The 23,238-nt window shown below is 35.0% G+C and overlaps 1 protein-coding gene across 9 annotated transcripts in view; it reads left to right on the forward strand.

The window, feature by feature from the left end:
• The first annotated feature begins 1,017 nt into the window (after nt 1–1,017).
• The window catches only part of LOC123673156 (transient receptor potential cation channel subfamily A member 1), a 52,248-nt gene continuing 30,027 nt past the window's right edge, over nt 1,018–23,238 (forward strand). For 6 of the 9 annotated variants that reach the window (XM_045607605.1, XM_045607609.1, XM_045607608.1 and 3 more), the window contains exons 1-3: nt 3,801–3,897; nt 7,342–7,591; nt 8,036–8,236. In XM_045607605.1, the coding sequence (XP_045463561.1) occupies nt 7,373–7,591; nt 8,036–8,236 (420 nt within the window). In that variant the 5' untranslated portion in view covers nt 3,801–3,897; nt 7,342–7,372. Of the gene's footprint in view, nt 1,091–3,800; nt 3,898–7,341; nt 7,592–8,035; nt 8,237–18,135; nt 18,235–21,081; nt 21,396–23,238 lie in introns of those variants that run through there. The other 3 variants (XM_045607612.1, XM_045607613.1, XM_045607606.1) reach the window with 2 other exon arrangements.

The following is a 23,238-nucleotide window of genomic DNA, read 5'->3' on the forward strand; positions in this document are numbered from 1 at the left end:
TCAATCGATCAACCCATGGCTCACATAAAGCAGTCGAGCCGAATATTTCCATAAAAGTTATTAGTTGGTCTGCCTTGTTCAAACAGATTTGTATTTTCATTTTGTATACACTTTCCTGGATGAAAAAAATTTATCTATGTATCTTTCGATATTATATTGTATGGTCAATAAATCCACAGATCAGATAATCAATTTTTGGCATATCCCGTTTTCGTGGGTATTTTTAAAACACTGGTGGACGACAGACGAGAACTTTATTGTGGTACAGCACTTGGAAACTTTCTTGAACACTCTACTGACTCAACCGGTCATCACCTCGTTACTTACTTCACTTCACTCCCATTTTCACAGTTTTATACCTGGGTTACAAACATTTCTTCTTCCTTTTCTTATTCTCTAAGTTGTTTGCCTGCGCAATGGTATCATGGTGCCTACACACCAATTGGGGTAGGAGAAAGATATTCTCTAAAGTAGCTTTCTGAGAACCCTATGAATGAGAAAGTAGTATGCACAAGTACCACGAAAGATCATTGTTACCCTAATGCAGGTATACTTATATAAGTATTGTGACGACAAATTCGGCTAGACACAGACATTATATCTAATTGCTTTTTGTCGCCACAAATTCATGTTTTGAATAGCGAATATTTTCAGGACTTTGCCCAAAACAATGTTTTCTTCCCAACCAAAACAATCTAGAAGCAGCTACTATTACTATATTTCCAGACAGTGAAAAGTAGCCCAAAATGTTCCAATTTCCTCCCTACACGAAATCAAACAAGTACCCCCTCCGGTGAAAAATTGTATACTAAAACCCATAATAAATTATAATTAGGCTGAACAAATACAGATGAAAATGATGTACGGAAAGTATATAAGTGAAATTAATTTGTCTCACTTTCATTACGTAATTACTTCCCTTCGGTTGCTGGTGTTGATACGTCACAAATTAGGGGAAAAAGGAGTGGACAGTCGGAGGAAAAATTATACGATTTCCACATCTAGTCTGATGTTGGCTATGTATCTGTCGGTTTGTTTTATTGGAAGACAGTGTTGATGAGAAGACTCAAAATTTTTTGTTGCGTTATTGGTGAGTTATTCACTTGTTAACTGTTTGTTTAGTTATTTTTACTCTTGTTTTTGTTTTTATTTCATTAATGATTGATATTATTCAGTTTTGATCATTAATGTTTCCACATTAAAGAATTAGGCAATAAGCCAATTGAAAAGTCCACGGTCTACCATAGTAAAACACTTTTTTTCTGCAAAATTCGATTTTATTATTCAACATAGTTGCCTTCAGGGCGATACAGCGATTATAGCGATCTTCCAACTTTTCAAAAACATTTTTGTAGTACGATTTGTCTTTCGCTTCAAAATAGGTCTCAGTTTCGGCGATTACTTCTTCATTGGCGCTGAATTTCTTTCCAGCGAGCATTCTTTTGTAATCTGAGAACAGGAAAAAGTCGCTGGGGGCCAGATCTCGCGAATACAGTGGATGCAGAAGCATTTCGAAGCTCAATTCATGCAATTTTGCCATTACATCCAGCACCTTTTTTTTCTTCAAATGGGGCCGTTTTTTTACGATTTCGTCCTTTAAACGATACAATAATGCTATATAATAATCGCTGTTGATGGTCTGGTCCTTTTTTTTTATTATACTTTGCGCATCCCAGAATAATGACGCCATAACCTTGCCAGCTGACTGCCTTGTTTTCCCTCGCTTTGAATTCGGTTTATCGTATGCAGTCCACTCAGCTGACTGTCGATTGGACCCCGGAGTGAAATGATAGCGCCATGTTTCATCCATTGTCACATATCGACGTAAAAATTCAGGTTTATTGCAATTAAACAGCCTCAAACACTGCCCAGAATCATTAACACGTTGTTGCTTTTGATCGATTGTGACTCTGCGCGGCACCCATTTTGCACACAGATTTCTCATGTACAAATAATATTCATGAATGATATAATGTACACGTTCAGATGATATCTTCACAATGTCTGCTATCACGATCATTTTCACTTTACGATCATTCAAAATTATTTTGTGAACTTTTTTTATTTTTTCGTCGGTGACAGCCTCTTTTTGGCGTCCACTGCGTTCGCCGTCTTCGGTGCTCATTTCACCACGTTTAAAATTAGCATACCATAATCAATGATGGTTAATTTTCCTGGAGCACACCCCGGAAACTCTTCATCAAGCCAAAATTTTGCTTGAACTGTATTTCTTCCCTTAAAAAAGCAATATTTTATCAGCACACAAAATTCTTTTTTTTTTCCATCTTTATTCAAATAACAAAAGTAGCTACACTCACTGCTGTCAAATTTTAACACGTATCGTTTGAAGGTTGGTACTAGCTAAAAATCATATGGATCTAATACTAGCACCGCCATCTGTGCATCAGACCGGGGACTTTCCAATTGGCCTAATATTTGTTCACCCTTATTCCATTTGACAAAAAATGTAATATCAAAAAGGCTTCAAGGGTACAAGAGGCCCATGATAGACGAGCACTCAGAAGACCCAGATTTCAGCCCTTCGACTTGTATTTTGTCTTTGCCTGTTCTTTATAATATTTAATTCCGAATAGATATAGCAACACATAATCATGATTAATTAACTGAACCTGAAAATTAACTGAATTCCACATCTATTATGAATTCATCTCCAGTTGATTGGATTATATATCACCGGATACCCTGTCCCATACTTAATACATCATTTGAATATTCAAGGGTGAAATATAAACTTCCGAAACTCCAGAGGGCTTGAATTTTTTCGATCCTAGGGGTTTAGGGATCATTGGAAATGGCTGAAACGAAAGATCGACCTTGAACTCTGCCGAAATATGATTATAATTAATCCAGCCTTCTGAAAGAGGCGACATGAGTTCGTTTGGTCTTTATTAACATAGTTATATTTGTTGGGGTTTGAACCCACTCTCGCAGATAGGTACCTATCTAATTTCCTGGTGGATACTTTGGGAACAAATAATTGCTGGGATAGTGAGCAGAGTTGGTATTACATGGCGACCTTGGTAATCTGCGTTTGGACACGTGGCTAAAACAGCGAGATTTGAAAAGTGTTGAAGTCTGAAGGGTGTATTACAAGGGTGCAAATTTATTCGTCAATATACATTCTCACCTTCAAGAATGATACATGTACTTCTTTACTGCTCCTCCTTTTTCATTTTCCTTTCATTGGAGCATTCTTTAGAGGCCTGCAAAAAGCCAGTAGTCACTGAAGGCAGATAAGGAGAATGAGTTGTGAAATCAAGTAGTTGGAAGCGTGATACGTCCAGTCTGAGCATGCTTAATCAATTTGACACATCAAATCAATCAAGAGTCTATCTTTGATAATCTGTAAATTTCAGATAATTAAAATAATCGGTGTCAACCAAGCTCTCTGGATTCACCACTGTTAGATTTTTTCCTTTGGTCTCATTCAAAGAACAACCTTTATCAATTTGAAAACGTTGAAAAATTCTAACGGTGTTAAATTCAGGAATTTCCTGTTGATTTTTCCATTAGCGCTACTAGCGCTCAGAAGCTGCCAATATCCAAATCAGTGTTTCCTCGATTTTTTTCACATATTCAATCTTGATGAGAGTGTTTTTCAAAATATTTCACAAACTTACCTCATACCTACCCCCAGCAATCAGTAAACATCATTATCTCATATATAATTGAGCTTTTAATTGATAAGTAATGACCATAAGATTGAACAGAGATACCAATTTGATTAGGAGATAAAATTACATATTACACTAGATAATGTTATCATTCATTTGTACCATAAACCATTTACTTCTACATATGTCGAATGGTGTTTCTGTTGGTGAAATATGTTATGAAGTACACAAGTTCCAAGATATGATTTTGATGGGTTGAAAGGTAAGACAATTTTGATGTTTTTGCATAGTTTCTCTCAGAAATGTTTGAGATTATTTATTGTGTTCAGTGGAAGCTTTATTACTCTTTCCTTCAGACACAAAATTGCCATTTGATGGCACCACTATAGTCGTGGATAGGTCATAAAATGCCGAAATTGTGCTGGAATGCCATCGTTAGCTAACGCAAAAAATGCTTGTGACCAAATACTTGTGAAAATGAGGGATTAAGTCCCTTGAAACCCAGTAGAACTAGCAGATCCACTTTGGCATAATTTTAGACTTATTTATTGCTTTATAAGAAAAATTGGTGCTTCCTAATTCTGAAAGAAATTGCTGCTTCAGCAAGCTTAACGTTAAGCTACTAGAATCAACAAGCTGATCAATTTTTTATGGTCATAATTTTAGGCTTTTGTTCGAACCCACTGCCAAATTTCTTGATTTATGATACTCTATCACGAAATTTTTGGCTCTTTTGGTAGTTTAGAGGGATATCATGGGTTCTACTAGAATTTTTGCCTCTTCAGTTTAACAAGATATAAGCGGTTTTATTAGATACATCCTAAATGGGTTGTACCAAATGCAAATCGAATGCATATGGAAAATCTGATAGCATCATAATTGTTGGCACCTTTCAAGACCACGTTTGGAATGACTGCCAAATTCCATGATTTGCGCTTTTTTTAATTCTGGGTTGTGCTAGCGCAACGGTAAGGCTAGTAAAACCAAGTATTTTATTTTGAATTCAAATGTGAGCCTAGAATGAGCATAAAATCATAGTGTGCTTTTTGGTCTCGCTAGCTTATTGTTGAGCTAGCCAATGCAAATCTGTTTTGGATAAGAAACTTGAAGAAGTGGGGAAGTAGCCTCCTTGAAGCCATTCCAGATATTGGAGTTCAATAGACGACTAAATAAAGACAGAAGAAGATTTGTGCCAGTCCGATATTTTTCTTCATTTCTCTTCGGTTGCCCTTCGTTAAAACGTTATTCATCATTATCTGAAGATTTTCTTCATAGCACACTCAGGAAGCCTCTATGGAAATGAGTTTTTTCCCTACAGATATATACTATCAGCTTTTGAGCTAGAAATATTTATTAAATCATCGAGTTATTAATTTTATTGAAAGTGAGATATTTAGGACAGAGCAGAAAAACCTGCTTGAAGAGTTCACTGAATTATTCATTCGACCTTGAACCCACGATACCATACTTCTATTATTTGCACGCATATGAAGAATTGAAAATTTTACTTTATATCGAGGTATTAATTACACTTGTTCGTGTATCTAATTTCGAGGATGTTTCATGATATTCACAAGTAGAAGTCGATATTTTCAGTCAGCTAATTGATTCGTGTAATTGAAATTTTTTTTAAGTTCAATGTTTCCAGGAGCTCAATAGTAATTTTTCAAACAAACGAAGTGACAACTTTTGCGTGTTTGTTTATCGCCCCAATTGAGGTTCAAATACACCCCCAAAAATTTCATGTTTTCGAAATATTCCCTGAGGAAGCTACAAAATGATCGATCACCCATCCATATACTGCTCTCGTCCAAAACTGATTTATATTGAGTTCGAAAAAAATACGCTCACATGTTATTTATTAAAATTTCCAAGGATTTCCGAAGCAATAAAGCCAGTTTTCCACATGATCAAAGTGTGGATAGAGATAAGAAATGCGAACAGGGTATAGCAGCGAGACTGAACGAAATTTATTCAGTTTTCAGGAGGGATTCATATTGTAATTTATAGTAGAGAAGATTCTTCCAACTTACTTGTTCTCAACTGCGAGCGTTGGGTGAATAAGTTGAACAATTTTGAACTACGTACAGTGAAATATATATAATATGTATCTTAGAGGAAATCGGTTTCAGTTAGAACGAATTGAATTAATCGAATGAAGAAGAAGAATGACCAATTTATTGTATGTATTTCATTTTATGAAAATAAATTGGATAAAGTTATTATTATATGGTTATTGTATTCATAACGGATGTTTTTTTTCGAGGTATATAACTTTAAGTTGGCATTACTGTTCAAGATGGCGAACGATTCAACAGCTGTCAAGTGATTTATTCTCAGTTTAGTTTGGCAATTCATCATGAATAGACTCACGCCTGAAGAACGCTTGCAAATAGTGCAATTTTATTTCGAAAATAATGGTTCTGTGCGGAATACGTATCGCGCACTACGTCCATTTTATTTTGTTTAGCGATGAAGCGCACTTCTGGATGAATGGCTACGTCAACAAACAAAACTGCCACATTTGGAGTGAAGCTAATCCTCAAGTGTATGTCGAAACACCGGTACATCCAGAAAAACTGACTGTTTGGTGCGCTTTATTGGCTGGTGGAATCATTGGTCCGTACTTCTTCGAAAACGATGATGGCCAGAACGTTACAGTCAATGGTGATCGATATAGAGCAATGATTACTAACTTTTTCATTCCTGAATTGAACAACCATGATGTCCAGGAGCTGTGGTTCCAACAAGACGGCGCAACATGTCACACAGCTCGTGCCACAATCTATTTATTGAAAGACGCGTTTGGTGACCGCCTAATTTCACGTTTTGGACCTGTGAATTGGCCTTCAAGATCTTGTGATTTAACACCGCTAGACTACTTTCTGTGGGGCTATGTAAAGTCATTGGTCTATGCGGATAAGCCACAAACCCTTGACCATTTGGAAGACAACATTCGCCGTGTATTGCTGATATACGGTCACAAATGTTGGAAAAAGTCATCGAAAATTGGACGTCCAGATTGGACTACATCCGAGCCAGCCGTGGCGGTCATATGCCAGAAATCATATTTAAAATGTAATGCCACAAGATTATCTTGCGGATAAATAAAATTAATGTCAATCGAATAATCTATTGTTGTTTTATTGCAATTTAAAGTTCTATAGCTCTAAAAAAACACCGTTTATTATTATTGAAATAGCCCATGGAATATTTGGCTCAGATTATTAAGCTTCGCCTGAATCTTTTTTTCTAGAAAAAAAATGACGAATTCCATTTCAGAATCCATGAAAAATTTTGGCCATTCCATTCGAATTTATATTGTTAAATGGCTAAACTTATAACGCTTCGAATGAGGGTTATGTTTGACAAATCTCATTGAAACAGGATTGTATAATCTGGACCACGAGTCACGACATGGGTAACCCAGCATAAATTGACGTTTGTTACTCCTTGTAGCAAGGCTAGCAATCAATAGTCTTTGGTGATACACATACTTTCTCATCTACCTCAAATGCGTATCCACTGAAGCATTAGATCGAGTATCTATTATTGTATAAAAGGAAATAACAAGTCATGATACCTTTTCGTTTTCTTCTCACACCTTCTAAATAATATTTATAGCCTATAACGCACAAAATTGACCTTCATCTGCATATTCATGTGTGAAAATCATCTCGCTAAATTCGAAATGTTTTCCTTTCAGATTATGCCAGTTGGCTATGCTGATATAACGAATGAGATCAAAGATGCCTACTTTAGCCTCCTTGATCGAAACCGTGAGGAACTGGCGTCTAGATGCCGACGATGTTGTTGCCCAACTAAATCCGCCAACTCCCATAATACAAGTGGGTCCAAGAATACAAGAACCTGTAAAAGAGTCCACAGAAATCAGTATGGAGAGGTTGAAGAGTGCCAACTCAACTGGCAACATTGAAATTAAAACTGTGAGAGGGGTGAGTCTTCTGTTGATTTGTGGTTTCATTTTATAGAAATAATGTGTATCTAGTTGTTTCGGTTTCTTATTTTCAATGAGAAACCTTCAGAATCGTTCGACGAAAAAAATTCCCTGGTATTTTGTAATAAACAATCCCACCCTTCAGAGCTTTTCTCTGAAAATATGAAAGTTATTCTCATAAAATTTGGTAATAAACTCAGTTGTGGTTCATAATTCAAGCTCGTTTTCATGATCTATGGATTCTTAAGACGAAATCTCAACGATTCAAAATTTGAAAAGGTTTAATTCACCGAAACTGACTACAAAGAAATATTCTCTAGCTTAGAGGCTTATTGTTGACCAGCCGATCTCATGTTCACAGGTTCGAATCCGAAGAGATTGAAAGTTTTTTTTTTCATTTCATAATTTGTAGTATTGTCCTTTAACTCAGATGTCCTTCTAGAGTTGGAATATCGACTTGTGGTTGTCATGGATAACTCCTAAGTGGTTGAAAGAGGAACCGACAGATGTGGAAGCACAAAGGAAACTTCTTAAAAACAAGAAGAAAAAAGAGAAGGATAAACAGGAAGGCTCCAAAGAGGAAGGACAATCGGGAGGCAAAACTATATGTATGATGGCTGAGAGTCCATTTCGAATTTTGAAAGTGAGTATTTAGGACAAAAAAGTATCATAAAAAGGAGTTCAAACTTTTCTAATGAATGTGGACAAAAATAGTAAGAGAATAACCATAATTTAAAAAGGGGAACATTCTGCACAACCTTGGTTTCGTGTTTGTCTATGTATGTCAATCTGTGTGTCCTCAAATCATTTTGATATAAATGGAATTTGGTGTTAGCATTCTTTTATAATGTTAGTTGGTCCAAACACATTTCAGCTTTTTTATATGTAGGTGTGCCTTGAGCATGCACAAAGGCGAAATTCTTCGAATCTCCATATCTCTAGTTCTACTAGACTCGTTTCAATAAAATTTCATATGAATATTGGGATAGGTTAGTAGGTGCTTCGAAAATAATTTGAGCTCTTTGGAATATACAGTACACAAATATGAAATCATCAGGACCTATGCATACAGGGTGATTCATTGGTAAATGGGTGTAAGCTGAGGGTTATTCTAATTCACCTCAGTGTCTTCTATCTACCCTTAGCTTCAGCCCATTTACCAATGAATCACTCTGTATTTTCGCAAAACAATTGATGATATGTTCAATGTACAAAACTCTGATATAATTCCAAAATATTCGTGAAAAAAAAAACAAAAACTTACGAAATATCTTTCCAAAAGAGGTAGATAAAACTATAATTTTGTTAGAAAAACAATCAACCGTCTTACAGTGCTACCCTCTACTTATAAGCTTCGTTAAGAGAAAGAAGATGAAGTCAATGTTCAACTTCTTACACAGTACAAAGTTGGGACATCGCAGGAGCGCCAGAGGAAAAATGAATGGGTACCTAATGTTTGACTGATATGGGGAAAGCCACGTGGTGGTACTCGCTCTTGAGGCTGTCTTCTTCCTATTATTTATTATTATACATCATTTCTATGACTGAAGTTTGTCCTCTGATAGGCCAATGTTTGTGTTTTATTCTACTTCTTTGAATGTTCCGCAATTATTATATTTCATTAAACGTTTTGTTTTAATGCAAGTTATTGGTTATTGTGTTAGGTTCAATTTGTTAGAAGAATGAGTTTAAAAATAAACTATTAACCTTTGGAGAGCCACAACTCCATTATTTTACTTTAATCATATTGATTATCCATCAATTCGACATACTGAACTAGGTACATAAAATCATAAAGGTATAATATAAACATTCCGGCAACATATTCATTTTAACAGCGTTATATAATTTTACGGTTTCCTACGGGAGCTTTAATACGAGATTGGTCTACACCACGTGGCTCCATCAAATTTCGAATCGATCATCGGATATTCGTTGTTTGTTGAAAACGGTACTCCGCAAAAAAAAATTGCGGCGCAATAGATAATTGGAAAGAGCTTTTACGGTACGTAAATATGGGAGTTGCAGAATGAAAGAGAGGAGTGGGGAATTCTAGGAAAAAGCCTGTTTAACAATCGAATCCGCCAGAGGAAATATTGTTTTTGTAGATTTTCATTTTTCCTCCCGAGACGTTCCAATTTTTCAGCCATCGAGTGGAAAAATCAATTCAGGGACATTTGACTGGCTTCGTATAAATGACTCACCGCGCTTTTGTTCTATTGTAACGTCCTCGTTTATAGGCGTTTTGGTCCAATTGATATTTTTGCTTTTTCCAGGTCAGATACCTTAGGAGGTCATTATAGTTTCAATATTAAGAATTCTGATCAATTCATTCATGCAAAAAGGAAAAAGCTTGTATTGCTTTGAATTTTAAGTTGAACGCTCATTTTATATTTCGATTCATTATTGCAGAGCTTGTATGGAAGAGACTCCTTCCATTTTTCGGCAAAATCGAGATATTTGTACTAAGACAAGAAATGTTTAGAAAAACCTTATTTTCTTATCTTATTTTCTTTCTGTTGAAGTAGATATAGACCTCCATTTTTATTTAACTCATTTTGATGCCCTGTATGTACCGGGTTTTTCACCAGAATTTGACCCCCTCCATCTAACTTTGGTACTAAAAGAGGTACAAAAAAATGTTTTCTACAAAAGTTTCATGAAATCGACTAGCGTTTTTAAAATGATTTAACAAAACGAAATATATACGGAGTGGGCAACATATTGATTGCAACTTCATTTTTACAAATGGAACACTGTATATTTATCTATATTTGACCAGCTTTTTTTTTCCTGATTTCTAATATATAACATATGTTTGGCATATCTCTCTTATTCTGAATACCACAGAGTTTCAAATTTTATGAACCACCTGGCATGCTCAGTAATCAGTTTTTTTTTTGAGTTATATTTATGGCAACGATATGACATACGTTTTTCACTATAAAATGGAATTTGATGATATGGATGCAACTCCATATATTCTCTCTTTGTAGCTCTCTTATTTTTATTGTTCTTCACATAAAGTGAAAATATTTCAATTTTTCCGCTTCTGTGTAGTGCATATTCGCTGAATAGTTTCATTTAATGACAAACGTATGTCATATATTGTTGCCAACGAGATAACTCAAAAAAGGGCATTTCGAATTATTGCAGCCTTCCACTTGAGAACATAGCTTGCCACGTGGTTCTTAAAATTTGAAACTCTTTGGTACTTAGAAAAAGAGAGATAGGCCAAACATGTGTTATATATTCGAAATCAGGGGAAAAAAAGCTAATCAAATATAGAAAAACATACAGAGTGTTCCATTTGAAAAAATTAAGTTGCAATCAATATGTTGCCCGCTCTGTATATATTTCGTTTTATGAAATCATTTTAAAAAACACTAGTCGATCTCGTGAAACTTTTGTAGAACATTTTTTTGTACCTCTTTTAGTTACAAAGTTAAAGGGGGTGAAATACCCGGTACATACAAAAATGCAGCAGTAAGAGATTAACAATTTAGGAAATGCAAGAATCTTTTCGAACTTTTTTAGTTCACTAGTGATATGATCCAGAAAAATTATTTCACAATTAAATACTAAATTGATAACTGAGCAATTAAACAAATACAACAAAATGATAAGACGTAATATTATAATTGAGATATATTTTAGGCGTCAAGTATCTCCATGTGGAACTGAATAAAATTTCACTTTCTAGCTTTCTCTATTCATATCTTTCTAAAAGATAGGTATATGGAAATATTATTCTCACCAAAGTGTTTCACACCTTTCTTCAAAAAACTATTCTTTTGGAAATATCAGAGAAGCAAAATCAATACAAAATCAAGAATCATACAACGGTCTGTGACATTCATCAAAATAATTGTCGATAATCTAGTAATATTGGGAATGACAGGTTGATTGGGATAATGATGAGTAGAACCTCTATGTGCAGCTTTGATGGTTTTCAACCACAGTGGAATTTTTCGGTTAGTAACCTTATTTTTATTCTATTATATTTGCATTCAGTACACACCTGATTATTTCTCCAGATGTAAACTTTATTGAGGTTTATTTTAGATTTGCATATCCAGACTTCTTGTTGAACCAATATCGACTATTCAAGCATGATCCCCCCATGCTCCCCCTAAGATCCTCCACTCCCTGGAATCTCCCAAATTGCCAATTGTCAGTATAATGAGCCTCCTCTTGCGACTTCCCTTAGCGTCTCGACACGTGTACTGAAACATGTTTTATGGCCTTGTTTGTAGAGGCAATAATGTGCGTTCTATGTTAGTTTTAGAGGGTTGATTTGTGTGAATTTTGAAAGCGCTATCGGTGGTTTTATTGATGCTTGTCCCATTAATAATTGAGAGGTTTAATTTGTCGTTTCATCTGTTGCTCCATGTTACCCGATAATGAATAATTGATAGCCTTCTACTTTCTACAACACCTTGAGCGTGACGGTTTTAATTGCCTGTAGGTAATTTATCATTTGGTATATGAGATAGTGTTGATCGTAGACTTGATAAGCTCATCTGGGTTTTCGCATTTTTCGTTTCGATGAAAAACTGATTGGCGGATGTCTAAGTTATTTTTTTTTATATTTCCATACTGATGAAGGTTTTCATGGCCGGAATGTTCAAAAGAGTACTTTATACCCGTAGTCTAATCGATTTTTCACTTGATATTCCTCCTACAACTGCGGTACTTGGTTCATTTTTCAATAAGTCCATGGCCTAACAAATAAAAACACATTTTTAATTGAAACTTAAGTGTTTTATGGTTTATTGATCATTGATTATGTTGACAAATACATGGTCCTTGAACAATATACCACACGAGTCCCATAATACGAATGTCAGAACCTTGCCAGCTGATGAAATTTGGTCACTATTTTGACTCAGAAGTATGGTGTCGAATCCATGATTCATCTACTGTTATAGTATATCCAAAGTCACTTGGAGGAAGCTGAATATTTCGATTATACAAGGGTTGTCTAAGTTTCCAGAAATTCCTTTGGGGCCAGTGAATTTATTGCCTAACAATACTTTCAAATAAATTCCGGTATTTAGTGGATCGCGGTATCCACTTCAAAGGAAATTCTATGGCCAAGCGTTCTTTTGGATTAGTTCAAGTGACTTTGAATATACTTTACATATCCTCGTAAAAAATAAGTTTATTCCGCTTAAACAGCCTCAAACGACATTCTGAATTGACGATGCGTTATTGTTTTTGATCTGTAAAGTAGAGTTAAGATTTCTCATGGATTGATATCAATGCAAAATGGCGAATGCACTGCATTCTATTTTCTTCCAATCCACCGCTGTCTCTCGAAACTCCATATTGCCCGATCGTGGATTTTTTTGATGATTTTTTGAGAAAACTGTCGATTTCGATCGACAGCTTTGTTGGTAATTCTTGGACCACGTTGTCGATGGAGCAGTCTGCATTACATTTATTAAGTCTGTCTGTGCTTGTCCAAATTTTTTTCTATTATAAAACAATGTTCTATCGATACACGAAACTATAGTTTTTCCCATTTTTCAAGCAACATCAAATGTATCGTCAATATCTCGAACCAGACTTAACTCTTTGTTTCGACAAAGCACTAGTGGTGTCATCTGCGTGCTAGACCCAGGACTTATTTAGTTATGTGTTATACCACGTGGTATTGGCAGTTTTTTTTATTGTGTTGAAAGAATCATGGCATTTAATGTTTTCATAGTTCTGAAAAATTTTGATTTGAGATTTGTGTTTAAGTTAAGTTTTAAGTTCTACGGCTTCGACTACCAGGGCCATTAGCCGTGATTTGTGTTTAGAATATTGAATTAAGGATACTCACTTACCATTTCAACACCTCTCATTGATGTAATTATAAAATATAGTTAGTTAACATTTTTGAAAAATATCTTCAGTAATCTCCAGTAGTCTAATAAAAATCTTGTAAAAGTAGTCTAACACTAAAAACCTCACAACCCTTTTCAATATTTAACCTACTTCCCTGAACCTACAGGAACTCTACAAATTCGATGGATACGAATTTGAAAGAGTGAGCAAAAATTCTCGGAACTTTTACTTTTCTAATCGAATTAATATCAAACGAAGGCTTTTTCAATTTACACTTCTTATTGATTTGATTTATAAAAACTGTTTCCAACTCAGCAGCTTCGCCAGATTTGTTATATTTTGTTTGTTTCATGTTTTTTATTCCATTCGAAATAATGAATGAGATAAAATAAAATAATAAACCACAGTGTGTAATTTACAAAATTGTTGATGAAAAAGAGACTTATCCTTCACCCAGAATGAACCAACAGGACTCTAGCAACAAATCCCAAATTAACATCAAATTATAAATCGTACGACCCCATACTCTCTCCTTGGCGGTCACATCAATAAAACTCCGCTTCCGTGTTATTGGAACCTTTTCTGACACGCGTGTATTTAATCATTTCTATAGCATCAAAAGTCGTTCAAATCCCAACGGACGACAATTTGTCGTCATTAATGAGAAAGCACGTGAAATAACTCAGTATTTGTTTGTTCCTTCCTTTTTCTCGGTTCGCTTCCCAAGTGATGGATCAGTCGTTTCATTAAAAGGATGAGTGTGAAGGAGGGTTTGAAGAAATTCAAGAACATGAGCAATATTCGCATCGACGTCATGTACAAAAATCAGTTCATGGCCACTAAGGAAATGATGGTTAAGGGAGATGCAGAAATGATGGCAGTGAGTTGAATTTAAGTTTGGAGGGTTTCTGTGTGAATTGTGTGGAGTCCCACAAGGTTCAGTTGTACTCCCCACATTATACTTACATATATGTACAAGTATCTCAGGTTATACAGGGCGACTAGTTACAATGGTTTAGAGGAGATATAAGACCTCTAACTCAATTAAGATCAGGGAATTGAATGTCTCCTTCGGGTACTGGTTTCAGAGGAACAATTTGATTCCTGAAAAAAATGTGACATTAGGATATACCATTTTTCAGAAGATGTGAAAATGTTTTACTGATATTAAACATGATTTTTATGATATTCATTCGCCATAAGTTCACTGGAAAAAAAATCAAAATATCTCAGGATCGTACATAAAAAAAATTAATCCACATTCACCTCGGTACATGCGATAAAAATTTTCCAGTAGATAGGTATTCGAAAAAACCTTAAAACCTCTAACAAGTATTTTTAATTTTTTCGGTAGTCCTGACATTTTTCAATAATTTCCCAGTGAACAATCGGACAATAAGTGTCATAATAATCATGTTAAATATAAGCAAAATTTTTTTCATAGCATCGAAAATATTGGTGTTTAAAATTTTTCTCATTTTTTCTGAAATCATCTTGAAACCAATATGCTATGGGGGCAATTCAACCTTTCAACGTCATTCAGTATGAGTTGTTTTATCTAATTTTATTATTTGTTGTGATTTATCTTCGAAGAATATATTATTTTCTGATTTGATCTCTTTATTTGAAAATAAATTAACTAAAAGTATTTGTCCCTTAGAAGAGTCATTGTGTGCCCCATATGTTGACAAAGGTATCATGAATCGTAGACAATATAAAATAAATGAAATGGTTAGAGGATCAAGAATAAACTTCTTTAACCAAAATGTCTCGTAGAGCTAGTAGCTATCTTTCAATTTCGGAAAGAATGTTCTAGACATAAACTTGTAAATTTAATGATTATATTCGTGTAATCAGAGATTGTCCAACTCAGTAGCTTCAGTTGAATTTTGGTTTTCGGTACTTGTTTCTCGAAGGGAGCAATATAACATTTTACTACGACAATATTTTGTTATGATCCTGGCTATCCGTCCGAAAATGCGTTAACTCTCGAACAGAAAACTAGAAACTCTAAATATTCGAGGCAAGTTCCGACTTCGAGTACTCGAATGCTTCGAACCCTTAGAAATTTTGCCAATAAAATTAATTTAACAATGAATTCGACTGAAAAAAATAATTGGGAATGGATGTTGAAAAATAATTTCAAAATTCATGCAAAATTTCATCTGTTATTATTATTTTGCATTTATGACTAAAATAACAATGTTGATCTTTTTCCAGAATATCTCTGTAGCTTTACCATTAGAAATGATTCTATTGAAAATTATGTGAAGAAGAATGTACTCGAAACTCTGCTACTGAAAGATAAAAGAATAAACTTGGAGAGCAACAACTTAATGAATTTAAACTTTACTGATTACGCTTTTCAGAATTCACAAAAACTTCAACCCTCTCTCTCACGCACAGCTTATAATAAAACACATAATTATGGAGAGTTGCATGAAGGGTTTGTTTCGATTAATAAGTATACAAGTTTCGTTTAATATTCGGACGTTAAATTACTTAGGTAGAAGAAGTTAATAGGCCCCGTGAGAATTGAAATTAATTGTTCAAAACAACGTTCGCTCCAGCAATGTAGAGGATATTAACTTTTGACGTCTGGTTATATTGAATCGCGTGGTTTCGTAGGAGTATTTAGGAAGACAATTTGTAAGTTGCTGATACAGCGGAAACAATGTTATTCAAGGAAGACCTCGATTTAGACTCTCTTTGTATGGATTGGATTTATTGGATTTCGAATATTTTCAATTGAAATTGAAAAGTCCCCGTTCTACCCTAGTAAAACACATTTTTTCGGCAAAATTCGATTTTATTATTCAACATAGTTGCCTTCGAGGGCGATACAGCGATTATAGCGATCTTCCAACTTTTCGATACCTTTTTTGTAGTACGATTTGTCTTTCGCTTCAAAATAGGTTTCATTTTCAGCGATTAGTTATTCATTAGCGCTTAATTTCTTTCCAGCGAGCATTCTTTCGAGGTCTGAGTACAGGAAAAAGTCGCTGTGGGCCAGATCTGGCGAATACGGTGGATGCAGAAGCAATTCGAAGCCCAATTCATGCAATTTTGCCATTGTTTTCATTGATTTATGACAGGGCACATTTCCTTGATGAAACAGCACCTTTTTTTTTAAAATGGGACAGTCTTCAAAGATTTCATCCTTTAAACGATCCAATAACGTTATATAATAATCGCTGTTGATGGTATGGCCCTTTTGGAGGTAATCACTGAATATTATACCTTGCGCATCCAAGAATACTGATGCCATAACCTTGCCAGCTGACTGTTGTGTTTTTCTCCGCTTTGGATTCCGTTCATGCTGTCCAATCCAATTAGCTGACTATCGATTGGACTCCGGAGTTTTATGATGGAACCATGTTTCATCATTGTCACATATCGACGCAAAATTTCAGGTTTATTGCACTTAAACACATTCAAACACTGCTCAGAATCATTAACACGTTGTTGCTTTTGATCGATTGTTAGCTTGCGCGGTAACCATTTTGCACACAGCTTTCTCATGTTCAATATTCGTGAGTGATATGATGTACACATTCAGATGATATCTTCACAATATCTGCCATACCGATCAACTTCACTTTACTGTCATTCAAAATTATTTTGTAAACTTTTTTGATTTTTTGGTTGATGACAGCCTCTTTTGGAAGTTCACTGCGTTCGTCGTCTTCGGTGCTCATTTCACCTCGTTTAAACTTAGCATACCAATCAATGATGGTTGATTTTCCTGGTTCAGACCCCGGAAACTCTTCATCAAGCCAAGATTTTGCTTCAACTGTATTTTTTCCATTCAAAAAGCAATATTTTATCAGCACACGAAATTCTTTTATTCCATCTTTCTTCGAATACCAAAAGTAGCTACACTCACAAGCAATATCTCATGAACTTAATGGTCGGACTGCTGTCAAATTTTGACACGTATCGTTTGATGGTTGGTACTAACTAAAAATCATATGGATTGGCACCGCCATCTGAGCGGGGACTTTTCAATTGGCCTAATATTGTATAATTTTAATCAAGTCATATTATAATTCAAAAAACGCCCAGTAACTATAATACGAATCTAGATATCTATGATCTGCTCTCAGATATCTTATATATTGAGTTTTTTGCCGTCTGAAAAACGGTTTGGGGGTCCTTGAAGATTTTTTTCTCTTGAAGTTCTCTAGATACTTTCAGTGAGCATCGAATTTTGAACAACATGTACATATATCACTCTTGAAGGCCAAGTTTACGAGTAAAAAAAATGTGTTTTTACTGGTTAGGAATGGGACCTTGCATGGGACTGATGTAGTGATTCACTTTTCTTGAAATTATTTTTACAATTGTCATGCACATTTTAAGCAGCCTCCCCGCATATTTCAATTTTTAATGTTGCATAAAATCCGGTCTCTTTCCCTGATGATTTAAGTTCTTGAAGGACAACCACTCATCTGATAAAATATCCATCCTTCACCCACTTATTCTAGAATTTTCATCAAAACTAGACCAACAAAGGCTAATCCTCTTCAAATCCTAATCACCCTGCCACAAGTCAGACCTTCAACAGTCTCAAACAGCCACACGCCAAACCGTCAAGGTCATGAGTCGCGCATCCGCCAATTTGCAACCGTTTGCGCAAACGGCTCGAACTTGAAAACTGGAGGATTTCAACGGAGCGACGCCAGTTACAGGCTCACTTCGGGATAAATCAGGCACTCCGGGACCTGACCACCGGAAACGCGCTCATCGGAAATCGTCTCTTCCGCAAATTACCATGAATTGTTTTCCCATATCGAAAATTCATGAGTAAGTAGTGAGTGGTCTTCTAATCATTCGCTCTTCATCGTCATGCAGTTCATGTTTAGTTGTCATTCATCTGTTGTCGTCATCAGATTGAAGGAAATGAAGGTGGAGTTGGTCGGTTGATTTTCAGAATTTTTTTTTTTTTGTGAGAACACCAAGTGTATTAGAATTTTTCTCAACTTTAACTTTTGACAGTTTTGTTTTGAGAAAACTTTTGAGAGATTAGTTGCTAATGAATGTTCATTGTTTATAATAACAAATTCTAATGGGTGCTTTGCAAATTTTGACAGATCACTTTTCATTCAGTAAAATTTTCTAAATGAAAAATAATGTACAATATTCCTTGAGCCAATTACACCAACTGTTTTGCAACTTCTTTTTACCTCCCACCATTCAATTTTAAATGTTTTTCGTGCAATGTAATCCATTCGACATATGAGAAGTGCAAAGTGTAAAGTTGCAAAGTAGTTAGATGCAACAGGCCAGGCCTCTGATTGAAGTTTAGCATAGTAACTGTCAAAGCTGTATTTGGCTTTTACAGAATAATACCCTGTACATTAACTGTGTATTCTGATTGCTTTCAAGAATTTTAAATATTCATTTGACTGAATCATTCTCATCAGAAAATTTATGTTTCTTCAAATATTGCAATTTGAGAAATTGAATTGATTTTCAGGATACAGCGTACGTAATGTGAATTTTGTTTTACTATTGAAAAAATATTATAGAAATATTATGATCTGAAGATCCATTATAAATATTTTACAAAGACTTATTGTTTCTTCTCTTTGCACAAATCTTTTCAACCGTATTATTTAAGATAAAGAATGACAGTAACATTGGAAGTTTAACACCGAATAAGAGTAATTTTTTTAATAAATTCTCTTCAACATAATGAGTAGGTTGAAAACATATGATGATAAGAATATATACGTTTTATATCACGTAGAAAAGCACATTCATTTCATCAGTTGTCGTATTCTTATCAATTTTTCTCTAATTATTATTCTTTGAGTTTCAACTACAAAAACAAATTTGGTTTAAATGAAAAATTCACGTTCATCGTTCATCCGATCTTGGAGAAAGATCGATCAACTAGATAAAATGGTAGATAATGGTAGATAAAAAACTAGATAAAATGGTACAGTTATTTCTCAATGGAGTGGGTGAGCGCAGATTAATAATTCTGGTAGTGATAAATAAATTTTGAACCAACCAAATTTGCACAAATATTATTTTGAACTGGAGTAGTTTCGGTCTTTTCAAATCAACAGACATTTCAGTAAGAAATTTGATTCATTTTTTTGTAAAGTAACCTGCATATGAGGTAGAGTCAGGTTGCTCCACTGTCTGATTTCACTTGAAAATATCGTGAATACATTAATAGACGTCAAATTATCACCATGTTTAATGATGGTAAGACTTGTGCGAAAAGAAGAAGACAATACAAAAGATCAACCAACTTCAAGTGACTTTCATCAGAAATACCCAAAATTCAATATAGTCTCGGTTTACTGAAAATATTAATAATTTAAGGATGCATCGATCATAGAACTCGTTTCTTCGAGATGAAAGATGAAATCAGAAAACATTCTTGAATCGATGAAAGTATAAATACATATATGCATTATAAATAAGCTGTATATTCACATTATTCCACCTCATATCGTTTCTTTATCTCAACTTGCCAATAGAAAATTCCGAAAAGAAATTTATTCCCAAGTTGATTCAAGTTCAAACGGAAACAGGAAAAGTCTAGTCGATATAGACACATAAATTGCAGATATGATCTGAGTTGGGAAGGTCGGTTTATTTTCAGGGTTATGGTGCAGAAATATGGGGAATACCCTCAGATTTGGACTTGAAAGGTGACTGAACGGTCAACACAAAAATGACCTTTTCATATTGCATGTTCTTTCAATTGATGAAAATAAAATAGATTTCAGATCAATATTTTATTCGATCTGAACTTTTGAACATTTGAACAATGGTTTGATAAGCACATCGACCAAATTTCGCAGAAAAAACTAACTTTTTCTTTTCAAAATTCAAGAATTAACTCTGTAAATAACAGAGTATGGAAAAAATAAAAAAGCGTATACAGAAGACGATCCATGAAAACCTTGTTTAAAAATTTCCAATTTGAATAGTAGGTGGGTATTATTTCCCGGTACTATTTTGACATAGTATTCACTGTAAGTCAATTTTCGTCCGGAAACAAACTGTTTTTGTTCCGATGATTTCTAATGATAATTATTTCAATCAGGTTCATTCTTTTAACTTCCAGTTTGAAAATAATCTATCAGCGTGAACTCAGATGCTAGCTACCTGGTGTCAGAATAAGTTATTCATTGACATCAGCATAGATCAGACGAAATGGTCACAAAAAGGGGTTTTAGGAAATATAATATGCAGCAAGAAGCTCTAAATACTAAATTAATTCATACTGTTTATCACATGATGAGGAGCTACCAAGATTGGGCGAAATTTTACTATGAAATCTGAATTAAACTTGTTAGCTATTCGCATTATCGAATTTCAATGTTTTCAACAACAAATAATAATAATAATAAGTTATTCTGAGGCTTTGGACAGATCAATCTGCTCTAGGTCATGGAAACTTGAGGGAAATTAATAAAACAACAGTTCTAGGTCTGTCAGCTAACTTCACAATGTCTGTTAAATTTTAACTAGAGATAAAAAACTCGACCTAAATCAATTTATAATGACTCTCAATTATTCTAAAGGCAGGATCCTTTGAACCAAATTGACGCTGACCTTCTCCACCCTCATCTTCCACTCTCAAAGGGCGCATTCATACTATCGTATCATCCCCACACGCATTCACAGTGACCGAAATCATCGGTATCAACCCCAATCACTCCATTTCAACCGAAACTAAACAGCAACGATCAGACAGAATGTGTTAACCGTACGTGACGCAAATTGAAAAACGCTTTTTTCGATACCACCATTAGGCTCGTGGAAAAAAACTTTTGAAGCGAGCCGGTTCAAAAGCATCCATCACGGTGTTTCGCAGCAAAATCACGCCGGCCATGGCTTTTCGTGGTTCAATCAAGTCGGCCAAGCAGTGGACCAAGGTGCTCAAGATCCAGGCCTTCTGCAGGAGAACCAGTCCAGAGGAGATCCAGCAGGTTATGGAGGTAAATTTAGTATTATGATTGTGATGATATTCGGCTAATCAGAGATCGTCAATTATGGCACCGCTCACTGATTCTTCGTAGAGCTCACGGTTTTGAGGAAATTCGAACTCAAAATTTGGAAAAATATTTCCCTCCAAAAATCATTATCTCCTGAATTATTCGTCACAGACACCTAAAATGAAAACATTTTTCAAACATCAAGTTCCAATCTAAAACATACTAAGGTTTCAAGGGCGTAGCTCACGTCCAGGAGAAGTTGCAGCCTCGGGAATATTATCAATAATTTTCTTTAAAATTTCAGATTTTTACCTATAAATGCTGAAATAGTGAACTGATCGCCAGGCATTTTGCATTTTCTTGATTTACATAGTCGAATCAATCAATAAAATTAACAATATTCCCATGAAGGATTTTTTATTTTTTTTTCAATTCTTCAAGGCAGGAGATCTGTATTTTTCAGAGCAGTTTTTTACCTCAGATTTTCCGAAAAGCATCGGGTTTTCAGAAATATCACGCGTTTTAGAGATATTGAGTTTTATATTCAATGTTTTCATGGTACCCTTCATAAATAAATATTTTTCATTCATTTCGATATTAAATTCATAATGTCACCACGTATAAATCCAATCAAGACATATATAGGGTGTTCCATTTAAAAAACACCAAATCCGCACTATATTTCCAAAATGATAATTGATTTCTAATTAAATGGGACACCTATTTATGACTTGACTACAATCATACAATCGACACAAAATAAATGAGTCATGCGTTCGCGCTAACCACATAGGTAACGGAGTTCCCTAATGGATTAGAGCAACTGGTTGCGCTGGCATCATAGGAAACGGAAAAATGCTACCCGAAGCTCAGCTCGTGGTAGCTTCAGGAGCTTCCTGGTATAGGTCTGTGAAAGCTCCACAAATTTCTTTGCCTGAGCAAGACCCGGAGTGTTTATCCAAAGGGTTTTTCCATTATCTCACTCCAATTGTTGGACCTCTGCCTTATATTGGTCTTTTCCAAGCCCACAGATCACTAAGAACATACCATAACTTGAAAACTTTACAATCTATAGGTTTTGGTACATTACTATGAAATCTCTCTTATGAGTTCAACATTAATGAGCATGACATCAATTTGAAATACTTTCATTTGTCTTGGCCTCCTCTCAATCACATCGAAAAAAGATCCAATATCCACTAATGAACAACAAAACTCTTCAAAGCTATCGTTTGTTATTTAATTAACTTTCACTTGTAAACCCTCGTTCGATACAATCAATATCTCGACTACACTTCAAACTGTAACAGGTCGACTGTATCTATCAACTAATGAAAACTTTTTCTTAACATGAAGCAATATCGATCTCTAGGAAAAGACCACTTTTTACCTCGTAAGTTCCTAATTTAACAGGAATGGCTGACAGTCCAGAATCCCACACGAAATTATGGATGTCTACAAATCACCAGGGGCTTCCAAGTCTTGTGAATTCACACCATCATGTAACGGTTACTTGGGAACTTTTCAAGGATATCGAAAAGAAGATTGTTAAGGAGGGAAGTTATGTGTTGGGGATTCTGAACGTCGACGAAACGTCTTTATGCTTAAAGGGATTTTAGCTAGATCCGAACAGTGACTAACCTACATTTCCTGCTCAGATTGAGATATTTGGAGTGGAGGAATCGTTTAAACTTTGACGTTAGACTGTTAGCCTTTGAAGTGTTTGCAGATTTGTTTCATAACTGTCGTTATTATACCTTTGATTATTGTTATAAGGTTTTTTCTATATGTTATTCAGTGGTTCGAAATGTGTGGTGTTTAAAGTTGTCTCTTACTGTCATTGTTA

Source organism: Harmonia axyridis, chromosome 2 (assembly GCF_914767665.1).
Source record: "Harmonia axyridis chromosome 2, icHarAxyr1.1, whole genome shotgun sequence".
NCBI classification, from domain to species: Eukaryota; Metazoa; Arthropoda; class Insecta; order Coleoptera; family Coccinellidae; genus Harmonia; species Harmonia axyridis.